This window comes from Rosa chinensis, chromosome 6 (genome assembly GCF_002994745.2).
Source record: "Rosa chinensis cultivar Old Blush chromosome 6, RchiOBHm-V2, whole genome shotgun sequence".
Classification (NCBI taxonomy): domain Eukaryota; kingdom Viridiplantae; phylum Streptophyta; class Magnoliopsida; order Rosales; family Rosaceae; genus Rosa; species Rosa chinensis.
Genome location: NC_037093.1, coordinates 32,752,836 through 32,777,428, shown reverse-complemented (window position 1 = coordinate 32,777,428; position 24,593 = coordinate 32,752,836). Strand labels below are relative to the sequence as shown.

Here is a 24,593-nt window from a genome sequence, read left to right as displayed (position 1 = left end):
ATCTGTTGTTCCGAGGCACAGTAGTACTAAAAAAAGATCTTGTTTAGTTACCAACAATTCAATAGAGTATCCTTCAGAAAAAATAGAGCATCGTCTGAAAAGAAGAGATGGGATAAGATTGGGCAGCTGCAGCACAATTTGATCTCCCTTAGAAAACCATCATTGACCGCTTTAGTCAAGCGTAGGGATAAAACTTCACTAACAATGAGGAAGAGGTAGGGAGATAGAGGGTCTCCCTACCTAAGACCTCTACTAGGATGAAAAAACTCCCGGATTTCCATTTAGGACTATTGAGAAAGATACGGTTGTGACACAGCCATAATGAGGTTCACCCAACTTCTCTTGAACCCAAATCTTAACAGAGCAGCTTGTAAGAAATCCCATTCCACCCCTATCGTAAGCTTTATTCATATCCAATTTCAACTCCAACCCATTGTTATCACCTTCCCTTTTCAACTTAAGATAGTGATAGGACTCATGTGCCAGGAAAATATTATCCTGTATCTACCTCTCGGGTACAAATGCATTTTGGTTTTGACATGATCTATTAGGAATTATTACAAAGGTTGATGGGGCGAAAGCATGTAGTTCGCTTAGGATTAGGCACTTTGTGGATCAGCACAATGTGGGTCCGGTTGAGTTCATGTAAACGAACGCATCCATTGCTATAATCCTTAGAAGTCTCCCAAACCACGTCCTTTACAATCCTCCAGTACTGATGGTAAAAGAGACCGGGAAAACCATCCGGCCCCGGAGCCTTTAAAGCACCTAATTGAAGCCGCTTCTTTAACATCTTCAAGCGAAAAAGGGGCAGTGGGATCTCTATTCATCTCTGGAGTGACCAATGGAGTGACACCAGAGAGAGTATCCCCCTAGGCCCGGTTTCCAGAACTAGTAAAAACTTTCTTGAATTGAGACTCGAATTCCAATCTGATCAAATTCTCCCCAATCACCTAGACATCATCATCATTTTGTATCTTCAATATTCTATTTCTTTGTCTCCTATGGAGAGTGGAAAGGGGGAAAAATCTAGAGTTAGAGTCGCCGGAATTCAGCCACTTTACTTTATATCGCTGATGCCAATATTTTTCATCCCGAAGCCAGAGAGATCCCAATTTGTTAGAGAGAACCTATTGCTGTTTACAGCTATCAAAAGGGTTGTGTAATTGGAGTTCTTCCAACTCCTCAATACACTTTCTTATTTCCGCCTTGTTGCTCTGAGGGAACTTGTTCTTACTCCAGCTACGAAGACGAGTTTTGCACCTAGTAAGATTTGTTGTCCAGGTTGTGACATTAGGAAGATAGGGGTTTGCCAACCAACATTCCTCAATAATAGGTGTCGTCTTGGCCTCATCCACCCAAGAGGCTTCAAATTTGAAACCAACCTTGTGTCTTTGTAGAATAGGATCTATATTGAAAAGGATAGGGTTGTGATCCGATCCAACTCTCGTTAGATGGATGAGGTTTGTCTCAGGCCAGCCCAATAGCCAATTCTCATCCAATAAACAGCGATCAAGTCTTTCCCGTAAAACAACAATGTCACCCTCCTTTCGAGCCCATGTAAAATGTTGACCCTTATATCCAATATCCAAGAGGGAGTTTATGTTCATGAAAGAACTTAAATAATGTCTGCGGTTGGGGTTCCATGAAGCTCCACCCTCCCTCTCAAAAGGACTTAGTAGTTCATTGAGATCCCCTATGACCAGCCACGGTATATCATCTCTATTGCCCCAGTTATTCCAAGAGTTCCAGAAATCCTCCTTACCAGCATAATAGGGAGGGCCATACATCCACGTAATTCTAACCTTGGAAGAACTTTGAAAAGTGATTACTGTGTCTATGAAATGTGTTGAGTAATCAATTACCTCAACTGTGGATTCAGTTTTCCACCATAAACTAAGACCTCCTATTGTATTAATGGGATCAACATTGAAACCCATTGAGTAACCCAACTGATTTCGTACCGAATTAACATAGGAACTGCCTTGATATGTTTCTGAAATAAAAATAAAACTAGGATCATGGGAACGGGTAATCTCCCGGAGCGTTTGTACTGTCAAGATCTGGCCCAAACCTTGACAGTTCCAGGCAAGTCCGATTATTGATTCCGTGCAGCTCTCTTCAGCCAGCTTCACAATCCTGGAGGTGGGTTAAATCCTCCATACCTTTAGTAACAAGATTCGGTGCAGTAGAGATAGGTGCAATACACTCAATTCCTGGTTCAGTAGGTAATGAGCCCAACGAAGTAGAATTAGCAACACTGGAAACATCTGGCTCAACAAAAGATATACCTTTCCCTCTACCAACTGTACCAGCTCTACCCCTTCCCCTAGCTCTTCCACCACCGGAAGATAGTTGGAGACTGGGGCTGTGTACTACTTTTGACTTCTTTCCTCCCATATCCTTTGCCCCATCCTTAATCTTTGTTTGACTCTTCCTTTTGAAGGGTAAACTCTAGCCAGAGTCAGAAGGGAAATTCTTCTTGTCAGTGGGTGGATACCCCTTTGTAGTAGCGGTCACGTGTGGGCTCTCATGTTGTAAAAAACCAGACTTTACAGATTATTTGCTTACCCCCTCCCCAAAAGAGTTGGTAACGCCCAGTGAAGAAACCGTGCTGGAAGGGCCCAGTTCCACAATTTCCACCAAGTTTGGTTTAGGTGACATGAGCCCATCCATAGAGTTAGCCTTCATGGGAATTGGAAAAAAGTGATTGGTATTGAAATAATCCACCTTGTTTTTAAAAGCCTAAGGGGGTATACATTCCAGGTCAGCCGAAGACTCAGATTGTATACGTAGTCCATTGAAGGCCCGAGTTACACTCCCATTGTCGTAGAAAATCCCATGTGCATTAGGATCCCACATGCTAGGCATGTCAAGGGGTAGGCAGAGCTTTCGTCTTTGTATCACAATAGGGGATTGAGATGTACCTTTCTTTGATGGCAGAGAGCTGTTGGAGCTGTCCCTTTCAGTAGTTGAACTATGTGCCAAAGGGGGTCTGTCCACATCAGTTGTAACAACAATTTCAGGATTTGAAAAATCCTTAGGAGGATTCCGACGAAAGATGCCGGTGGTCGAAGCATATGGGAACTCCAGTGGGAAATGGTCTTGAGTAAAGATTGGCTTTTGTGGGGGATCTGCAACTAGGAAAGAATCATAAATTACTCCCAGCTTGACCAAGAGAGGATGCTTGACATATCTACAAGAAGAAACCATATGACCCAATCAACCACAATTGAAGCAGAAGGCCTTCAGGTTTTTGAACTGTAACCAGATTTTAGAAACACTGGAATTAGATCGTGGGAGCTGAATAAAAGTGGCCAGAGGTCTTGTAGTATCAAAATCAATCCTCTTCCTCAGATATCCCCTGTTTCCAGTAACCAGAGGATCCTTAATATCAATTACCGAACCCAGTAGATTTCCAAGCCTTCTTCCATTGTTGAGTGATAACTGGTCTCGAGGGATACCATGGGCTTGGATCCAGTAGGTAGCTCGATTGGTTTCAAGTTCATCAATGGAATGGAAGCGAGGCCAATGATGGATTGAAAAACAGTGCTCTTTAACATTCCATGGACTATCCACCAATAACGTTCGGGCTAGCTTTTCAGATCCAACAGTGAGGCAGTAGATATTCTTCTTGAGTCTGATAATACAGATCTGCCCAATGGTTTTCCAGATACCCATAAGTGTAGCTTGATTCCCCCTAATACAGGCTCCTCATCCACAATAAGTAAATCCAAAAGGTCAATGCCAGATTCCGGATAAAGGAAGTCTACACTCTGTTCAAAGTTAACAGACATCGCTTCGATAATACCTTCATCTTCATAAGGGATGTCTTGATGGTCAGTCAGAGAGAGTGCCATGGAAACAAGCAGTAAGGAGAGACCAAAGACTAAACACAGAGGGGTGGAGAGAAGTCTAAGAAGTAGATCACACAGAAGGGAGAGACAAAGCTCTTACACAGACCATACATATAGGGGTTGAGAGACAGTGCTTTTAATATAGACCACATAGAGGGGTAGGGGCCCTAACTCGCTTAGGTAGGTAAATAATATAAACTTACAGGAAATGGAAGAAGTAAAAGATCAGCTGGAGAACTAGAGCAGATAAAGATACGGTAGGTGTGTAATAATGGAGACATAAATCGGGGTCAAGAATTTGACTCTTTTGTAGCATCTCCAGCTCCAAAGGAGGGGACCCAAAGCATCGAGCAGATTGCTCTCATCTTGAGAGACAAGAAGGGCACAACACCTTTTATTTTATGCTTCACTATACCTCCTTACCATAGAAGTTACCTGTAGGAGGCGGTGGGTGGATAAGGTTTCCAGTACCAGGCTCCGGCCAAAAATCTAGAGAGAAAAAGGACATTCTCTCTCTTCACGTACTGCAGCTTCGTCCTCATCTGGTTTCTTGTACATGAAGTGAACTAAGGTTTCATCTTGGGAGCTTGTTTGTGCATAGATCTGCTACCTCTTCTCTTCTAGCTCGACCATAACTCCTCTTGACAACACTTGAAAACACTGAAAAGTCTACTTAGTAGTACTCAGAGTCGGTGGTATTCAGCTTCTCATGCAGGATATAAGGAAATTGGCCCAGCAATTCAATTTCATCCCGTTTAGGCATATTTACAGGGAAGCAAATTTTGTTGCAGATCATCTAGTTTCCATGGCTCACATATCTCAAAATAATTATGTATCTTTTTTTTGTTTACCTCTTGCTATGTCCCTAGCGTTCTATTTGGATCAGTTGAGAGGGGGTGTTTGTAAAGGGACTTTTAGTTTCATGTTGTTCTTTTTTGTCATAAAAAAATATTTGGTACGAGTATTATACGTGAAAAGTATGTACGTATATAATTCGGTGATTTTAAATAAAAAATACTTCTAAAAATTTGTCGGGCTGGATTCGGCCGAAACCAACCAGAATTGGGCCAAACCACTGCCGAATCGAAGTGGGTCGGTAAGCCCAAACTCCAAACCGTTACCAGGCCAAGCAATGCCCAAACCGAATTTTCAGTTACCGACTATTTGGTTGGTTTGGTTCTGTAATGGGCTTCTGCCAAACTAATTGGGCCGTCTAAGTTTTTGGGTTTTACAAGACCCATTTCAGTTTTCCAATTTTTTGCTTTTAGCAGCTCAATTTTACAATTAAAAAAAAAATCTTCTGTTTTTAGATAAGTTTCTAGACCAAAAAAGACGATTTTCTAGAAAAGTTAAAAGTCAGAGAGAAACTTCGGAAGAAAACAGAAAACAGAGACAAAGAAAGACACATTCAAATGCGTGCGGTATATCGGTTCTATGGTCCATTCTTTAATGCGGGTCAAGGCCGTAGAGTGACCCATCCTCATATCCTGAGCACCAGCCAGTCAGTCAGTCAGTCACGGCCTCCCATTTCTCAGTCAAAGTCTCCCCTCCCTCCCTCGCTCCCTCCCTCCTTAAACCAAAACCGGAGCTTCATCATTCTCCATACTTCACCGGAGCACCCAAAATGCCGATCAAATTCCGGCTTGCGCTCCTCCCTCTCTTCTGTCTTTTATCCCAAACCATCTGGGCCGCCACAATTTCACCCGGCTCTTCTCTCCTTGCTTCTAATCCTAACCAAACCTGGTCTTCCCCAGACAGCTCCTTCTCTTTCGGCTTCATTCCCTCTGACCCAGCCACCTCACCCCCTTCTTTCACCGCCGCCATAACCTACTCCGGCGGCGTCCCCATCTGGTCTCCCGGCCGCAGCGTTGACTCCGCCGGGGCCCTCCACTTCCTCTCATCCGGCGCCCTCCGCCTCGTCGACGGCTCCAACAAAACCATATGGGACTCCGACACCGCCAGCCGCGGCGTCTCCTCCGCTGAGCTCGACGATTCCGGCAACCTGGTGCTCCGGAACGGCACCGGTGCTGCGGTCTGGTCCAGCTTCGACAACCCGACGGATACGATCGTGCCGTCGCAGAACTTCACTGTGGGTAAGGTTTTGCGATCTGGTATGTACTCGTTTAAGCTAGTCAAGAATGGGAATCTGACTCTGTTGTGGAACGATAGTATTGTGTATTGGAATCAAGGGTTGAACTCGTCTGTTACTAACAACACCCCCAATTTGACTTCACCCACTTTAGGATTGCAGCCTATTGGTATTCTGACCATTGCTGATCCAAAGTTGCCCACTGCTGCTATTGTTGCTTATAGTAATGATTATGCTGAGGCTGGTGATATTTTGAGGTTCTTGAAGTTAGAGAGTGATGGGAATGTGAGGATTTATAGCTCTAGTAAAGGTAGCGGGGATAAAATTGAGAGATGGGCAGCTGTTACTGATCAGTGTCAGGTGTTTGGCTACTGTGGGAACATGGGAATTTGCAGTTATAATGATTCCAATCCCATATGCGGCTGCCCTTCTCTTAATTTCGAGCCAGTTGATCCCAAAGATAGCAGGCAAGGGTGTAGGAGGAAGATGGAGATTAAGGACTGTCCTCAGAGTGTGACTATGTTGGATTTGGATCATACTAGGTTCTTGACCTACCCTCCTGAGACGGATTCACAGATTTTCTTTGTGGGTATATCAGCCTGTAGGTTAAACTGTCTTGTTAATGATCCTTGTGATGCTTCAACATCTTTGTCTGATGGCACAGGGCTCTGTTACTACAAGACACCCGGTTTTCTCAGCGGGTATCACACTCCAGCTTTGACTAGCAGTTCATATATCAAGGTTTGTGGACCGGTGATTCCAAATCCGCCCTCTTCGTTGGATAGTGCTGTCAAGAAAAAGGATTGGAAGATGAGGGCTTGGATAGTGGTTCTTGTGGTTGTCGCTTCTCTTTTGGGTTTGATGGCACTGGAGGGTGGTCTGTGGTGGTGGTTTTGCAGGAACAGTCCAAGCTTTGGTGCATTGTCTGCTCAGTATGCTCTTCTTGAGTATGCTTCTGGTGCGCCAGTTCAGTTTTCGTACAAAGAACTCCAGCGCTCTACCAAGGGATTCAAGGAGAAGCTTGGAGCCGGAGGATTTGGAGCTGTTTATAAGGGCATTCTTGCTAATAGAACTGTTGTTGCAGTGAAGCAACTCGAGGGGATTGAGCAAGGAGAAAAGCAGTTTAGGATGGAGGTTGCAACAATTAGTAGCACCCATCATTTAAATCTAGTAAGGCTGATTGGTTTCTGCTCTGAGGGCCGTCATAGGCTTTTAGTATATGAGTTCATGAAAAATGGGTCCCTTGATGATTTCCTTTTTGCCACAGAAGAGCAGTCAGGAAAATTCTTAAGTTGGGAGAATCGATTCAAGATTGCCCTTGGCACTGCAAGGGGGATCACATACCTTCACGAGGAGTGCCGAGACTGCATTGTGCATTGTGATATAAAACCAGAGAACATTCTCTTGGATGAGAATTACAATTCCAAAGTATCTGATTTTGGCCTCGCTAAGCTTGTTAGTCCAAAGGACCACAGGTACCGAACTTTGACCAGTGTTAGAGGGACTAGAGGTTATTTGGCACCAGAATGGTTGGCAAATCTGCCAATAACTTCCAAATCTGATATTTATAGTTATGGTATGGTTCTGTTAGAGATAGTTAGTGGGAGAAGGAATTTTGAAGTTTCTGAAGAGACAGATAGGAGAAAGTTCTCCATATGGGCCTTTGACGAATTTGAGAAGGGTAATATCAAGGGAATCATTGATAAAAGGCTGGCTGACCAAGATGTTGATATGGATCAAGTGATGAGAGCAATTCAGGTGACATTCTGGTGCATACAAGAGCAGCCATCTCATAGGCCAATGATGGGAAAAGTTGTACAAATGCTGGAAGGAATTACAGAGATGGGGAAACCCCCATCTCCAAGGGCTATCATTGAAGGGCCTATAATTGAAAGGCCTGTTAGTGGAACCAGCACTAGTCTTGTAGCCCCCTCCTCATTTTCATCATTTCAAATTTCAGAAGTATCGCCTTCTGCACCAGCTAGGGACATGGAGACAGCGACTGCATCCCTTATACAGTCAGACCTGAGTTGAATCTCATTTCTACGTGATCTGCATACAAGAACCATTTTTGGATTTGAATCCATTTCAGTACAGCAGCAAAGACAGATTGTACTGTGTTCCCCCATCTATGAATAAGGCGTGATTTTTCACGTGCTGTCTTGTAAAAATTGTTTATAACTATAGTACAGCGGTGTGTCCAAATTTCTTTTACACTAATTACATTTGTAGAAGATCAGATTGAGCTCGGTCAAGAAATATGTAATTATGCACAATGAGTGAAACTGATTTTCGTTGTTATCATTCTTACAAACCTTAATTCCCCTATTATTCTCGTAGAATCTGCATGTCCTACTTGCTTCCCTTGAGTATATGATGGATTACACTGATGGAAGTGCTGGATTAGTGGATTGAAGGAGATGGATTTGCCGGTAAGATGATGATGTCTCGGCTTATATACTGGAAATATCGACGATGTTATGACTTATATTCTTCTTTCTTTCTGTACATGTCGGTTTGTTTTTGTTTTATGGTTTTGTGTGTTTTATTGCGGGCAAGATTTTGGTTTTTTTTTTTTGTTCCCTGTTTATTTGTCTAAGAGTCTGGTACAATGAAAAACTGTATTTTATTTTATTTTTATTTTTATGATACTAAAAAAAAAGTACAAAATAAACAATATGCTAACTCCTATAATTTTTCCAAAATGCACTCGGCCCATAATTCCTAGGGTTCTGAATAAGGTACCAAGGTAGCTGCTTGCAAGTTGCAATTGATCTTTGAATACAGTTCTTTAAGGGAAAATGTTGCAAACAGTACACCAAATAAAGGTCACTAATAATTTTTATACGTAAAATTTCAAACCGAGCATTTTGATACACGAAATCTAAAGTCCGACCCACTATCCGTACATGACGTTAATTATGCCGTTAATTCTTATATAATAACTCATTTACCAAAGAGTAATTTAGTACTCTCTCACTCTGACTTATTTTTTGTCAAAAAAAAAAACGGATCTCCTCTCTCTGACTCTCTCTCTTTCTTTCCACATACCCAAACCCAGAAAGCACCTCGACGAACACTGCATCTCCTCCACCGTCCAATTGAAAAGACAGAGAATAATCAATTGAAAAGTTGTAATGGTGAGGAGTCTCCCTTCCCTTGAGACATCCGCTTCCTCAGACTCTAAACATGTGGCTCCGACGACACCCTCTGCCTCCCTTTCTCTTTCTCTGTCTCTTTCCTAACGAAATAGTGCACCCACTCAATGAGAAGCAACAACATATGGGCCCTCCTGAGCCCTCACTCCCCTCTTCTTGCACCTCCATCCCCATTTTCTCTTTTAGTCTTTCCGTCTCTCTAGTGTTTCTCTCTTACTCCTTATCTCTGTTTCTCTATTTTCCAAATTGCAGTTGAGGTCCATAGAGAATGGTGGATTCATATGGAATAACTTAACCCCGCAACTTCTGATCGAAACAATCTTCCAATTTCATTGAATCAACTGGGATGGATGCAAAGTCTCCTACCACTATCCTAAATCTGGGCTCCGTGTATTTGTGTTCACAGGGCAACTCTCCTAAAGTTTGGGAATTTGTATATCCCAGGAACATATGATCCGACTTTAGGGACAAGTCGGCTTGGTGGCGAAGCAAGTCGGGTTCAGGTCTGGGAGGGCGGAAGAGGCGGTGAGACCCCGGAATTGGTGTTATTGTTGTTGTTGTTGAAGAACACCGGGATTGGGATTAGAGGGTTCAGCCGAGATTCTTCAGGGCGTTGTGAGCTCGTAGAGCTTGAAACCCAAATGGTGGCTTCGAATTTGGATTTTTTTGTTGGATCTGAGCTTCAATTGGAGCGGGATTGGGAGAATTATGGTAATGGTTGTTGATTCAGCAGAGGTGAAAAGCTGTGGATTGATGGTAATGGTTGGAATTGCAGAGGTGATCAGGATCAAGGACTGAAAAATCGAAAATTTCGGTGAAATTTCGTCGAAAATTTCGTTTTTTTTAGGGTCCGATATATCCGTAACATACCAAGCAACTTTCGGACGAAATTTTGGAAATTTTCTGATATATCCGATATATCGCCGAAATTAGCGATATTTCCGAAACTTCCGAAATTTCTCATGATTTCTCCTTTCTCATGATTTCTCTCCAAACTTCACACATGCAACACAAAATGAAGATCATGGGAGTAGGAGAGCAGGATCGGGTATTGGTGCTATAGGAAAACACTATACACCAATGGAAAGAGGTCAAGGAAGCATGTCAAGGCATGAAGATGATTCTTTATCTCCCACTTTTGACTCATTTGGTGTGGAAGGAAGCAATTATGAACCTTACTCTTATGGGCAAAACTTGGCAATGCCTTAGCCAGCATACATGACGCCTTATGTGATGCAATCAAGTGACAACTCATGGACACAATCTGAAGGACAATCTTCAAATGATTATGGTTATGGCCAAAGTCAAGCAATGCATGATCCCTACTATAACTACCAGCACCAAAACCCGCAGCCAATCCCCCCGGACCCATATGGTTGGCATGTAAGTCAATACATGCAAAACTACAGAGGGGAGGTATCATTTAATGACTATTCTTCACAATACACTCAAGACTCTACATATAGAGATGATGAAGATAGTGAAGATTTTGTACCTCATAGGTCTTCTACGTGGTTCTAAGTTACTCATGTAATTCAAGGTGTAATGTATGATATGTATAAAGAATGTATATAAGGCGTGATGGCCTAGCCTCCCATTGGGTTTCCAGCCATCAAAAAAAAATTAGATGTTTATTTCAAAAAATTTCTGAGTTGTCGACGATTCAGCAATGACCGTTTTATGTTAAATTATAACAAATTACTATATAACAATGTTTATTCAAGGTTTTCTTTCATATATAGTAGACAACTGATAAAACAAACATATCCAAAGTTTCACTTAAAATTTCCATATTTTTCTTCAAATTTCCATTATTTTTCTTGATTTTTTATCGAAATCGATATATCCTCGAAATTTCCGTTTTCGGGACCATCGATATCTCCTCGAAACTCGATATTTTGGTCCTTGATCAGGATTGGAGGGGGGAAGAGAGATGGGTGCCTATAGAGAGAGAGAGAGAGAGAGAGAGAGAGAGAGAGAGAGAGAGAGAGAGAGAGAGAGAGAGAGAGAGAGAGAGAGAGAGAGAGAGAGAGAGAGAGAGAGAGAGAGAGAGAGCTGGGTGCCCAGATAGGAGAAAGTTGGGTGCTCAGAGTAAAAATCTGAAGATACCATATTACCCCTCAAATTAACAGCGTCATTGACGACGTGTACAGATAGTGGGTCGGATTTTAGATTTCGTGTACCAAAATGTTTGTTTGAAACTTTATGTATAAAAATTATTAGTGACATTTACTTAGTGTACCGTTTGCAAAATTTTCGCATTCTTTAATTATCTTCACTCTTCTTCTACAGGTGGTTCAAAAAGGAGTTCATCAAAGCTATTATACAAATATTGGTGGTTGCTAGCGCTAGTAGAAGAATAGGTTCTTCCACAACTGTTGCCACTTATTTGGAATAAAAGTGTTGGTCACAAAATTGCTCCCTCTAGATTTCACATATTCGCTATCATATTTTACCCAAATCGATACCATCCAAAAGAGCAACATCGGAAGGTCATTAGGAAGTAACATGATATGCGTTTAACATTCCTCTTTCTTTTTCTCTCAGTTGAAGTAGGGCTCCATCTTAATCGTTAAGAACTTTGAAATAATTTGTCCTATTTAAGTTGTGTTCTATGGCAGATCAAATGCTTTTGACATTAAAAGAAAATATCTGCAATTGAGATATGATATCGTGTGAACACTAGACTCTGCATGCATTCAACCAATATCAGAGAGCCTTTTGGAGTTTTGGAATTTGTATTAATATCGCAATATGATTAGATACCTTACAAAAGTAATGGTAGATTTTTTTTTATTAAAAACGTGTGATGGAAAATTAAGAACACTCTTCAACTCCGATGATACTATCACTTGAGAAAAAGATGATATCTATTGAGATTCAAAACTTAAGAGTCTTATGATACATGTCCGTTGGGTTGTTTGTCAAACAAGTAGAGGAAAATGTTTATTTTCCCTTCATTCATGTCTTTATTGGTCATTTTATATGAACTGATAAAATTAAATATCACTTGAAAAAAAAAAAAGTCCAAATATTAATTTTGAAGGTATGAATAGAAACATTCTATCTAAATAGACAATGGGAATACAAAAAGGGGGAGGTAGTTAAGCCAAACATAATCTGCTCTGCCCTCATGATCTAAATTTACTAGCTTATTAGCAACAAAGTTAGCTAGCCTATCGAAATATATGACGAAATCCGAATGAACTCAAACTGGTTAGATAACAATTTTATGTCATTAACTAGGAATTTTATTCGCCAAGGAACATCAATTTTTCCCAAGATACTATTAATGAGGATCTTCTAATCTCTTTTAACCAATATTTTGAATGTTCATCGAAGGAAACAGCCTGGTGACCATCATGCAAAGCTGTAACTTCAGCAACCAGGACTTCAGAATAACCTAATCTATTAGAAGCAGTAAACAAAGGATTGCTATCTTCATTTTTGATAACTAAGCCAGAGGTAGCCATATCATTCTTTCTAACAGAGGCTAAGATTGTTGTGCTATGAGAAGAAGCACTTCCGAACTTGCTGTGAGAGGAAGCACTTCTGAACTTGTTGTGAGAAGAAGCAGTTGAGGTGTTTGGTAAACTGTTTTTAAAAGTGCTGTGAGAACAAAAAGCAATTTCTAGGTGTTTGGTAAGTTGCAAGGCAAAAATACTTTGGCTGGATATAATTACCAAAATGGGTATACATGCTAAGATATGCTACTAAAATACATAATTTTGTTTTTTGATTATGTAACCATACCAAATAAAAAAATTTCTCATGTATTATTCTTTCTACCCTTGGTTGGACCAAATAAAAATTTACTTTAAACCCTTCAATATGCATATTATGTTTTACTATTATACAAGAATTGAATTATCGAATGTTGAGATGTACAAGAATTCTCCTATATAACAATTCAATGAAATCTGATCAATTTCTCGAAATAAAAAGTAAACAGAAGCAGTCAAGCAGACTTTGGGTTTTGGAAATCTGACTGAATAAAGCTCACATACCTTACTCCTTTTTGTGCAGTTATGGAGGAATCAGAGAAATTGGGTTCCGTTTGATTCTATCTGCAAAGAAGAAGCATAACCCAGAAGACCCCAGTAGTGGTATATTCCTAATCTTTTTGACCGTTAAAGAATGATAATGTAATCTCCACTTGAACTAGAGGAAGACCCAAATGCCGATCAAGAAACTGGTCTCGGCGCAGAGGAAGGAGGCGAGAATCCACGAATTGAAGAAGGTCACCAGCGAGAGCTGAAGAAGACGATCTGAGAGAAGACGAGGGAGAACGGCACCGAAGAAGAGGAAGGAGGAGATGTGGAATTCCTCTGCGGTGAGGTTGGCGAAAATCCACGAATTGAAGGAGGTCAACAGCGACCAGTTGAAGAAGAAGGCAATCTGAGAGAATACGAGGGAGAACCAGACACCGAAGAAGAGGAAGGAGGAGATGTAGTGTCTGCCTCGCGATGGAGAATTTAAATCCTATCTGTTTCAATGTCATTTTTAGAAAAAGAGGAGGACAAAACTGGTAGTTTGACATATTTCATTAAACTCCTCTTACTGTTGCTCCGTGTTTTCCCAAAGCAGCTCCAAAAGCTACAAATTGGTAGCTTCTCAAAATCTGCTTTATAGAGAAGCTATTTGGACCAAAAGCAGTTTTAAGAAATTTTACCAAACACCACACTCTTGGCCCAAAAGCACCTCAGGAATCAATCTCAAACTAAGCCAAAGTTTGATCAGGAGGATTTCACTTGACCTTTTCATATCTCAAAAGTTTTGTTTTAGGAAAAGAAGTATTGGCTTAACAGAAGCTTGTTACCATTAAAGAAGCCCCATAAATGGTTTGAGTTGGGGTAGAAAGAAGATCCTAAAAACCAATTTGTTTCTAAAATGACAAATAGACCATGACAATAATAAAATCCGAGCAAAGATATCATCAAGATTGTCTTTAGAAACATTCGTAGATATATAATCTAACCAAGCAATAAAAGAATTGTCCAAATGTAGAGGATTAGGCTAGTCTAGTAAAAGATTCCAAACTCACCTAGTAAAAGAACAATGCATAAACATATGATTGATTTTTCATGCTGAGAACCACAAAAAAGACAAAGAGGAGAAATATTAGAATTGTAATTAGATATTCAGTCACTACTTTTTATTCTTCCACGAATCAAAATCCAACTAAAAATTTTCACTTCAGGGGGAAGATTTTACTTCCACGTTGCATTCAAAAGCTTAGCTTGAGAGTGAGAAAAGTTTAGCTGTTGACTTTCTGGATGGTGATGCTTCCTTTTATCTTGATAGACTTGCATTCCTAGTCATTACTCCATTCACATTTTCTGTAAGATTGGTATGCATTCTCTGCTTCGATAAATGTTCTTAGAAGAATATGTACCCGCATCTCTTTAGTTGACAAGTACAAAGTTTCGAGGGCATAATTTTTATAAGAAGGGAAGGTTGTTATGCCAGGGGCTCCTAGATTTACCGTTTGCCAGTCTTGTTTATAAAATTTAGGGGCCCTAGAAATGACCTTTTCCTTCGATACATTTTTGAAATCTTTCTTCATGCATGGAAGTCTTAAAGCACTTTAAACCAAGTACATTGACATGAAGAACATCAAAATCGGAGTTCGTACAAAGGATTTATGGTCTAAAGAAGCTAGGTTACTGTTTAGGGAAACTCCTATATAAGAAAGTTTCCCAAAACGGAAACTTTCCCTTTTCTACCGGAATTTTCAGAAAACACAATCCTTCTGGCCTATACCATTCCAAGTGCCCAACCCAATATTTTCTCACTCCTTTGGCCACCTTTGGTTGCACAACCGGTTGGAAAATGACAGCCGCTTCACCCTTATGTTACCCTTGTCCTTGAGTTGCTTCAATTCCAACTGTGGAAGAAGAATTGAAAACTTTTCTCCTCGTAGTCTAATCGAATCAATGCGAGCAATTCTTCCTCCTCCAGTCATTTCAGTTTACTCTTTTATATATATTTTAATAGGGGCAAGTAAACAATTATTATCCTTAACAGAAATACAAGATGCAAATTCCAGCATATATGCTTTAGTAGGTGAATTATGGAGAGAGAATCTGTTTTTGAAAGAAAAAATTATAACATAAGAGATATGAGCAAGGTTATCAAACTAATTGCCTTTATCATATATAATATGTAAAATCTATAAAAGTATAATGGGATTGGAATTGGTCTACTCATTTCATTTCATAGTCCCTTTATATAGGGATAGAATTACAACGGAAACATCAATTAACATCGACTACGATAATGATAGTAAATGCTGATTGTGATGTGAATGCAATTTCTTGATTCTCTCTTCATGAGTTACTTTGACGAAAGCACATAATGACGAAGGCACATAATGTGATTTTCCTTTAACACTCCCCACTACTAGAATTATGGCCTCAGACATCGGCCAAAAATCGATGAGAAAAAGAATTCCGACCGATGTCTTAGTGGGTGATGAGAAAGATCCGGAAAATGCAGACATTGGTTTTTAGCTAATGTCTGGTATAATTATATACATCGGTTCTTTATTATAAATCGATGTAAATACGTTTAAATTCTGACAAATTTGTATGTTTATATATTGTTAAACCCTCATATTTTTGCCTTTAATGCTTATAGAAATATAGTTCCTACAGCCCAACTGTACATTTTAACATCGTTATTTACTTAAAAACGATGACTGATATTGTTTCACACATCAGTTACCATGAACATTTCTTGTTGTTCATGATTTAGACGTGTAATTTGCCTCATATCCTACCATTCCTAATTCAATATACACAGTTGAATATTATATGAACCGATTTATTTACTTACATTAACATCAGATTCTAGGGAAAAAACGATGTTAATCATCTTATACTACATCGATTCCAGTAAAAGAACGATGTCTAATGCTATGTAATATATCGAATCACTAAAAAAAAACGATGTCCATATATTTTCATAACATCGGTTTTCTTGTCCTCATTGATGGCAATACTTATATTGGACATCGATCTTTGTCTAAAAGACGATGTGCAGTAGCTTATGGCACATCGATTCCAACATAATAATTCGATTTCCTGTGGTTAATGGGACATCGATTTTGATTTTGGAACTGATGTATCTCTCTTACTGGACATCAGTTCTTATAGCTATAACTGATTTAAACTTTATACATAGACATCAGTTTGAAATAAGAGGATTGATGTCCACAAAATATGTAGTTGCTGCTATACAATATTGCATTATCCACAGTTGACCAAAGTGATTTCAATATATATTGGGGTATTTTGTCCAAAATCATCATCATTGACAGTTCACAAAATAGGCAAAACAAAACCCCAATTAACCTACTACAAGGCTAGCCTAACAATGCCTATATATAGTAATTTTGTTCATAATTGCTGCATTCACTTCATCTACTACAAAAAAAGTGAACCAAAAGCTATCTAGCCTTACTCAAAATCCTCATCCTAGTCAGAATCTACAACAAGGTCTGTAAGTAGTCAAAGTGAACCAAAAGCTATCTAGCCTTACTCAAAATCCCCATCCTAGTCAGATTCTACAACAAGGTCTGCAAGTAGTCGGCCACCTCCATGCGCACCTCGTCAAGTTGTTGTTGGGTATATTCTTTCCGAGTCTTTACCGCCCACTACAAATATATATATATATATATATATATACACACACACACACACAACAAACATATATCAATGTAAGTCATAATGAAATGCGCTAATATTTAAACCAAAGTTTCTGTTAATTCCTAATACGTATACCTTGGTCGAAAAGGAAAGTGTGTCATCATTAATAATATCCTTCATGTACTGCATAACATAGTAGCCACACTCAATTCTTCCCGGTTGTTTAGCTACGCCCTATTTATTCACGTTATTAAATTCGAAAGACTTTATCACTCTAAATCAAATATTATAACTCAATCAACCACATATACAATGCTTACCGGGAGTAGTCTTAATTTAGGCACTTTGTTAGCCCTCCCCTTTTCAGCATTGTAACTTTTAACCGCACTGCATGCACCACCAAGTGTGTCAAGTTTCAGCAGAAATGTTACTTGGTGAAAAATAAATTAAAATGAAGAAGCATAACATTGCTTACTTCATCACTGCAGTTTCCCATGCCGTGTAATGGACCGGTTTTGGCAAAGGGTCTAAGATGTAGACTTCATCCTCCCAAATGATTGTCAAAATCCAATGTTCCCTACATTATTTCATAGCCCACATGATGCAACTAACCAAGCAGAATGCAGCTGACCACTAAAAGTATAAAAAGAATACTTACCCCGGATTGTAGGGCATAAAGAATATACTATCAGCCTTTCCCTCTTTCAACCGATCCACTAAGTAAGGACCAAATCCCGATCTCTCACAATTATATGTGGCTGCAGGATCAATGAATGCAAAGGTGTCCAACTCATCTCTCTCAGTAAGAGTTTCATGTAGGTGCCTGTGTCAAAATAGACTAATTAAATTGCTGAAACTTTGGACATTTAAAATCAAAGTTTGGGTGTTGAGTAAGAATGTTCTTACGCCATGTATGCTGCTATCACTCCTTGGCCAATCTTCTTCATTTCTAAAAGATCAGTGACATTCTCAGTCAATATGAAGAGCTCTTTGTGTAACCCGAAGACTTTATCGTCCAACACCGTGCTTATCGACTCACTAGTTTGGCTCATAATAGTTTTGGCATGTTTATACAATAATTTGCAGCGCTTCGGTACAAATGAGTTTAGCTCAGCTTGATCAAACAATTGTTTGACAAAATCCATCTTCCTTTTCTTTTTCTATTAGCATATAAATTAAATCACATCATTATTTAATGAAATTGACTTTAATTAACGCATCCTACAGTGGCAAAATGAAGCAGATCCTACTAAATAAATTTCTTCAACAACTCACACTCACTTCAAACAACAATATGCAGATCAGATTTAGGTCCTTACCTTATTCACTATTCGAATAACAAGCTCCTCAGGCCAAGCCACATGACTTCCAATAGCTTGGCCAACCAATCCCATCTCACCCTCCATTGGGAAAGGAAGTCGTGCTTCAGCTTGAATGGCCCCATCCACTGACACCCTAACACACCCCTCTTTCAACAGAACTCCATGTATCATCCTATTAACATCCTCATCCTCAAATACGGTACCAAAAGCAACTATGTTGCTGATGGTATCCATTGTTAACTCACATGTGCCACCCTAGATGAAGAACCAAATGCAAATAGTGCCCAATGTAAACATATTTCAGAAATAACATGAAAGTAAAAATCATGGAACTGGAATTAAAATAATATATAGTTACCATTTCAGTAGGGGGAGGAACAACCTCGCAGTCCTGAACCTCTTCTTTCACCTTGGCTTCATCAAGATTATTTGAGGTATTTAGTGTTCTATCATGGATACTTCCTTTATCCGATATAGGGGAAATTCTACAGTCTCCCACAACATGGACATTCAAAGGTGGAGTGTTGGGTGTCTTCCCTGTTATCATTGCTTCTAATGCAGCAATCCTTTTATTTAAGAGCTCTTCTACCTTTGCTTGCTGTGCAGTGAACATTTTCTTTGTCTCCTCCAACTTTCTATCATGCTCTCTATCACGTGCTAGTAAGTCTGCCTTGGTAATTCTAAACTTTTCAGCTTCGGAAGTTTAAAGTATGTGGAGGGATTGATGAAGCCTCCAACACCCCTCACCCTACCCGAGTGTTCAGGAGTTTCTAATGCTTCAGAAAGAACATCACTACTCCCTGAAATCTCAAGCTCACCCTTACTTTTCTTCTCCAACAAATCATCCTAATAAGATATAGACAGATTAGCTACATATGGGGAAAATAAGCCAAAAATTACACTACTTACAAAAATTCATCCTAATAATCAGCAGCTATATCAATGTTTTTCTAGTTAACGGGCACTTACTATCTTTGTCACCACAGCTCTAGCCTCTTCATCTATGTCCCCATCTTTACGTTGACGGGCTTTCTTCCACATAATTGCACGATCTATTACCTCTCCTTCAGGCAAAGTCTTTTTCTGTCCACAGATTAAAACTCTTTGTAAATACACTATACAATTCACTTGATAGATATCAATAAGCTCATAAAAATGGAAACCAAAAATACAAAGGACAAACAGATTACAACCAGCTCCTCTTCTAGTCCAATATATCCTTTTCTTGATAATCGATGATGATATTTTCTCTTCCGAACTCTTTCACTTTGTTTATTATGTAGTTCCTGCAAAAAAAAACAAAAAAAACAAAAAAAACAAGACCATTAATTGTCTCAGTCACATATAAATCACAAATTTTGCATAAGAGTTCACTTCATAAAGTATAATTACCAGCCATTTCTCGGTAGTCCTCTCTTTCACAAATTGCCTCCATGGCTGCCTCCCAACAAATGCATATTGACTTGGTGGCTTTCTCAACTTCTTCTTCTTTCCTAAGTATGGGAGCACATATTTTCTTGTTAACATGGTCTTGAATGCTCTCCATTTAGTGCCAGCAGATGTCGATACCAGTTTCTTACTTTCAGGGGCGACCTTGAATGTATCCTATGCATTAAAGATAAAACATTCAGTGACTACAGCTTAGTGTATCAAATTGATTTCAATATTAATATAGATTCAAATGCCCATCAGCACCATTTCAATGACAATAGCACATCAATATAAATGAGCAAAACATGATAATGACAATGAAAACTATAAATCATTACCTTAACATCGAGCCAAAGTTTATCCTTCAAGTCACCGTCCACGTTGGGCCAGCTTAAAATGTTGATGGGCACCTTAGTCCGCGCCAACATTCCTATATAAGACTGCAGAGTGTGCCTTATTGATCCATTTAGATTGCCCGTGTCGGTGTATGTCACTTTAAACTTTTTTCCCAAAGCTTTCTTGACCAAGACCTTGTACATGGCAACCACATTTCGCTTCCCTCTAGCAGCAGCTGATTCAGTGCTCGTGACAGTGTTGGCTGATATAGAATCGTCTTTTTCTTCAAGCACTTCATCAGTCTCAGGTTGAGAAGTCTCCTCATCTTTCTTTTTCTTTGATTTTTTTGCCTCTTGGAGATTTGCGAATTCCCTTCTTGGAACCCATTGCTACCTGCAATATGTTCACAATTGATAAAGAAAATGCTATATAAGGGAAACAAAAGAGTAAATTGCAGCAAGATACAACAGCAACATGATGTACATCAAAAGACCATCAGAAGGCAACAAAGTGTGGAGGTTTAATGCAGTTATATAAATCACAAACTAATGCAACAAGAGTATCACAAACTAATGCAGTTATATAAATCACAAATTTGTTTCAAAGTCTTATAAAACAGAAATAAAAAAGTAGAAGGCACCAAATACCATACAAAATGGAAACCTCTATTGTTCTCTTGCAGTGGTGAACTGCTGAACCCAAAACCCCTCAACATTCGCTCTTATGTAAGTGGAATCATCCTCATTCTCATCTTCCTCACAATATGGAATTTCTACACAGAATGGTTGTACTTCCATGATGGTGTCCCCTAGATCATCGTCATGGAAAGAATCATGATAATCTCTGTTCGGGGTCGTTAGCACAACGGACCAGTCAGCATCAAGGGGATCTTCAACGTAGAAAACTTGTTTCACTTGACCAGTAGAAGCAAATTTATCATTTCTGTGGCCTTGCCGATTAAAGTTGACTAATGTGAAACCAAACTCATCTTGTTTAATTCCTTTTTCATTCTCTGCCCATTGACACAAAAACAAGGGAGCTTTAAAATCATGATAATCGAGCTCCCAAATCTCTTCAATAAACCCATAAAAAGTCATATCACTCTCCACCAGATTTTTATCCTTGGCACTCGATAACTGCATCGTCTTAGCCACTAAGGACACCCCACTATTTTAGACAGCTCTAGCATTGTCTCTCTGCTTTGTGAAGTATTTAGCTCCATTATATCGATAGGCTTCATAAGTAAAAACTGTAAAACTTGGTTTTCCAGCCAGCCACCTCACTGTATGAGAGACATTGTTTGGTCTACACTTAAGTTCAGCTGACACCTTGGATTGAAACCAATCGGCAAAGGTGCGATTGTGCTCACTTTGTAGCCACTTTTTGCTCTTCTTTTTTCCTCCGTATTGCTGCTCCACAATCTTCTTATGTGTCCTGCAGTAGATATAAAATTAGAAATGCGATAATAATGATCATATTCAAAGAAGATGCGAGAGAAATCATACTTGCTAAAAATACTTACTTTCTATATGGATCCACCTCAGCATTATTGAACAACACATGGAGATGTGCCTGGTCTCTCACTTCTTCATCTATTGACTTCAGCTTCGCACCCGAAAGTGGGCCAGAGACCTTAGATGCACCCTTAGGAACACCAACTGAACTACATTGTTGTAAAAACTCGGAGCAAAACTCAACAGATTCTTCTCCAAGGTAGCTCTCAGCTATGCAACCCTCAACAGATTAAAATAAACCATTAACAAAGCTCAAAGACATTTATATATCTGTTATTTTGAGCCAGAACAAGAGAACTCAAATTTAACTTTGCCTTCTTATAGAGATGCTAGTATTACCTATGGTTTCCGAGGAGGAAGAGGTGAACTTGTTCTACTGCTGTTGCAATTACCTCTCCTTGCTCTTTATATGACCTGTTAAGTCATAATAACACTTTAGACTATGATGTAGTGCAGCCCACCATCCTCCATAAATTCTGGATATAGCATAGTTACAGAGCCTATTTGGCTGATTTAAGTATGAAATAATTTGATCTTGCAAAACCACATACTAACATGTATTTCAGACTGTAACTATGAAAAGAGAAGTTCAATGATATTAGGGTATGACATTACTTAGTATACCTTGTTGACGTACTTGATATCTATGCAATGAAAGCTTCTTTACTTTTCCCTTTTATCATATGCCTGCATAATTGTTCACACATATATAAATTTCCAAATGACTAGTAATCGTCTCAATCAACACATATATGAATTTAATCTGCCTTACGGAAAACAAGTATACAAATCGAAGTCAAATTGCTCAATTGCTGCTGATGTAGAAAAGAAAGAAGTTCGGGACATTCATAGTAATATTGTCAACATGTTGTTTCGGAACTAGTAACATAAAGCCATAAAGAGAATAGCTATACACGCAGCTCTTGCTTGCAAATATAGGTATAGGAATATTGGTCTTTTCCCATTTCAGAATTGAAAAAATCATCACAAAAACATGTAAAAACGTTATCTTAGGGCATCAACATGTGGCAATCATGTTATCTTATTCTATCCTTCTTAATGAACATTTGAAAACTAATAGACATGTCAAAGAATCCAAATGGAGCTTGTGTAAGATTAACAACAGCATGTCCATGTCAGAAGGGAAATGAAATATTGGTTTGTACCTAGCAAACTCAGTACAGTTAGCAGAAGGCAATGATCAGTGGCATGTTCTGCCTTTCCCAAAGTATTTAGCTCAGCTCTGTATCTCTTTAAGGCCAGGTTACCCCAACAAACATTCTCACAACTCTACCTACTATACAATCTAGCCAAAGAGAATCTAAATTTATCAACCTGTAAATAAGTAAAAATCCCTTAACTTTAATACAATTTGAAATAACCACAACTACACCCACATGCCTAGATAACAAAAATCCTAGCTTTCATCAAGATATGCAAGAATTCAAAGTTGTACACCAGAATCATAATCAAACTCTAAGAACCAGATTAGAAAAAGCTTACAAATTCAAACAGCCACAACTACAGCTACATGCTTAGATAAGAAAGATCCAAACTTTGAACAAGAAAAGTAACAATTCAGAGTTCTAAACAATAACTACAAATTAAATATTCAGGGCAATTGAAAAGAAAAATAGACAGTAAGTTTTAGACATGGTTAGAAACAATACCCAGTTGAGCAAACCTCTTGTAAATGAACCTCTCGATTTGATGTCCGAGGGATCAAATCAAATCGTCGAAGTAGCTGTTCTTAATGGAGAATGGCTAACATTTAAGCAAACCTCTTATAGATGAGAAACGGGTGGCTAGAGCTTGAATTGGTGACCACCCATTTGTGGATGGGTAAGCCACTGGAGAGACGAGTGTCGCCGGAGCAAGAGTTACTGGTGAGACAGTTGATGTGGTCGGTGCCCTAAATCGCCAAATTGAATTCCAGATAAAGCCCTAAAACCCAAAATGAATCCAATTGAAACCCTAAATCAAATAATAGTGAATCGAATGACTTAACAACAATAATGAAACAATAGGTTTGGTTGGTTTAGAGAGACCAATGAAATCAATACTTTGAATATTAACATGAGCGAACACCTGAGAGAGAGAGGTTTCTCAGTGTTTGTTACAAAAAGTGATTGACATGGAGATGAGTTTGTTCTGTGATTGTCGAAGAAAACTAGTGCTGACACAGTCCGGGTTTTGAGGTTAGATGAGAAGAGAGCATAGCAGAAAGAGAGACGGAGTGTTTGTCGAGTTTTTGGTCTCAGTTTTAGACAGAGTTGCTGAGTGTGGGAACACGAAGTGTTTTGCAGTTATGTCAAAAAAGACTAAAAGAAAAGTCAAACTCAGGCTATTCAGACAACACAATTTCTTAAAAATGATGTCTGAATATCACCCTATTGACTTTTGAGCTAGGGTTTGGGACCTTTGAAAGGGAAAGCACTTAATGTAGCTGGAGGAAATTCCAAAATTTTTGCTGAGGTTAGATATGAAATATTTTCATCTTTTACAACGACATATTAGTGTTGTCTGAATCTGACCATATTTTCAAAATGAAACAAGTATGGTTTCTTTGTGTATTCAGACAACACATTTAATTTATCTTTCAGACGACAGAAAATCGTCCTTCTGTCGTCTGCAACGTTCTAAAAATCGTTCTGGGCCGCCGCCTAGGCGCTTGACGTGAGGTGACTGCCCTTATTTTGGGCTAGTTGACTCCATAAATCAGGATGGCTTTCGGCGGGCGCCTAGGGGGCCTAGGCGGGTATTGGGCGGCCTGGGCGTTGACTGGGCGCTAGGCGGCCTGCTCTTCTACTTCTCGATCAGCACAGAAATAAGCAACTCCCCAAGACTTTCTGATGATTAAAATCAAGAAAAGAACCACAATATTTGCTACAAATCTCAATCCAACGCTTGAGGAAATGCAAAATAATAATTATTACAACACCTCTAATCTCTATCACAAAATCATATTCCTAATCTGAAGCATCAAGACACAGAGTAGTCGTGTGAGCAGAGAGAAGCATAGAAACACAGCGTATGAGGATGTAGAATGGTTTTCTGGTGCATTGCCATCATCACACATCATTTTCGGAATCCAATTTTCCGATGGCTTTTGATCTTTGATTGTGGCCAGCCATGACAGATTCAGGGAATTGAAGCTATACTCTTGGAGATTAAGTTGATAAGGGGATCGAGTCAGGAAGAAATGGAGAATATTTGATGAGTGAAATACTAGATATC

The 24,593-nt window shown here is 39.3% G+C and overlaps 1 protein-coding gene across 1 annotated transcript; it reads left to right on the top strand.

Annotated features, from left to right (window-relative positions):
• Positions 1–5,283: 5,283 nt before the first annotated feature.
• Positions 5,284–8,277, top strand: LOC112172456 (G-type lectin S-receptor-like serine/threonine-protein kinase At1g34300). The gene has a single exon (XM_024309806.2). The coding sequence runs from the start codon at positions 5,482–5,484 to the stop codon at positions 7,978–7,980; it is 2,499 nt and encodes an 832-aa protein (XP_024165574.1). The 5' UTR covers positions 5,284–5,481; the 3' UTR covers positions 7,981–8,277.
• The last annotated feature ends 16,316 nt before the right edge of the window (positions 8,278–24,593 follow it).

Bases quoted from the DNA above. Each gene is read 5' to 3' on its own strand.
- LOC112172456 (XM_024309806.2), top strand. From the start codon at position 5,482: ATGCCGATCAAATTCCGGCTTGCGCTCCTCCCTCTCTTCTGTCTTTTA.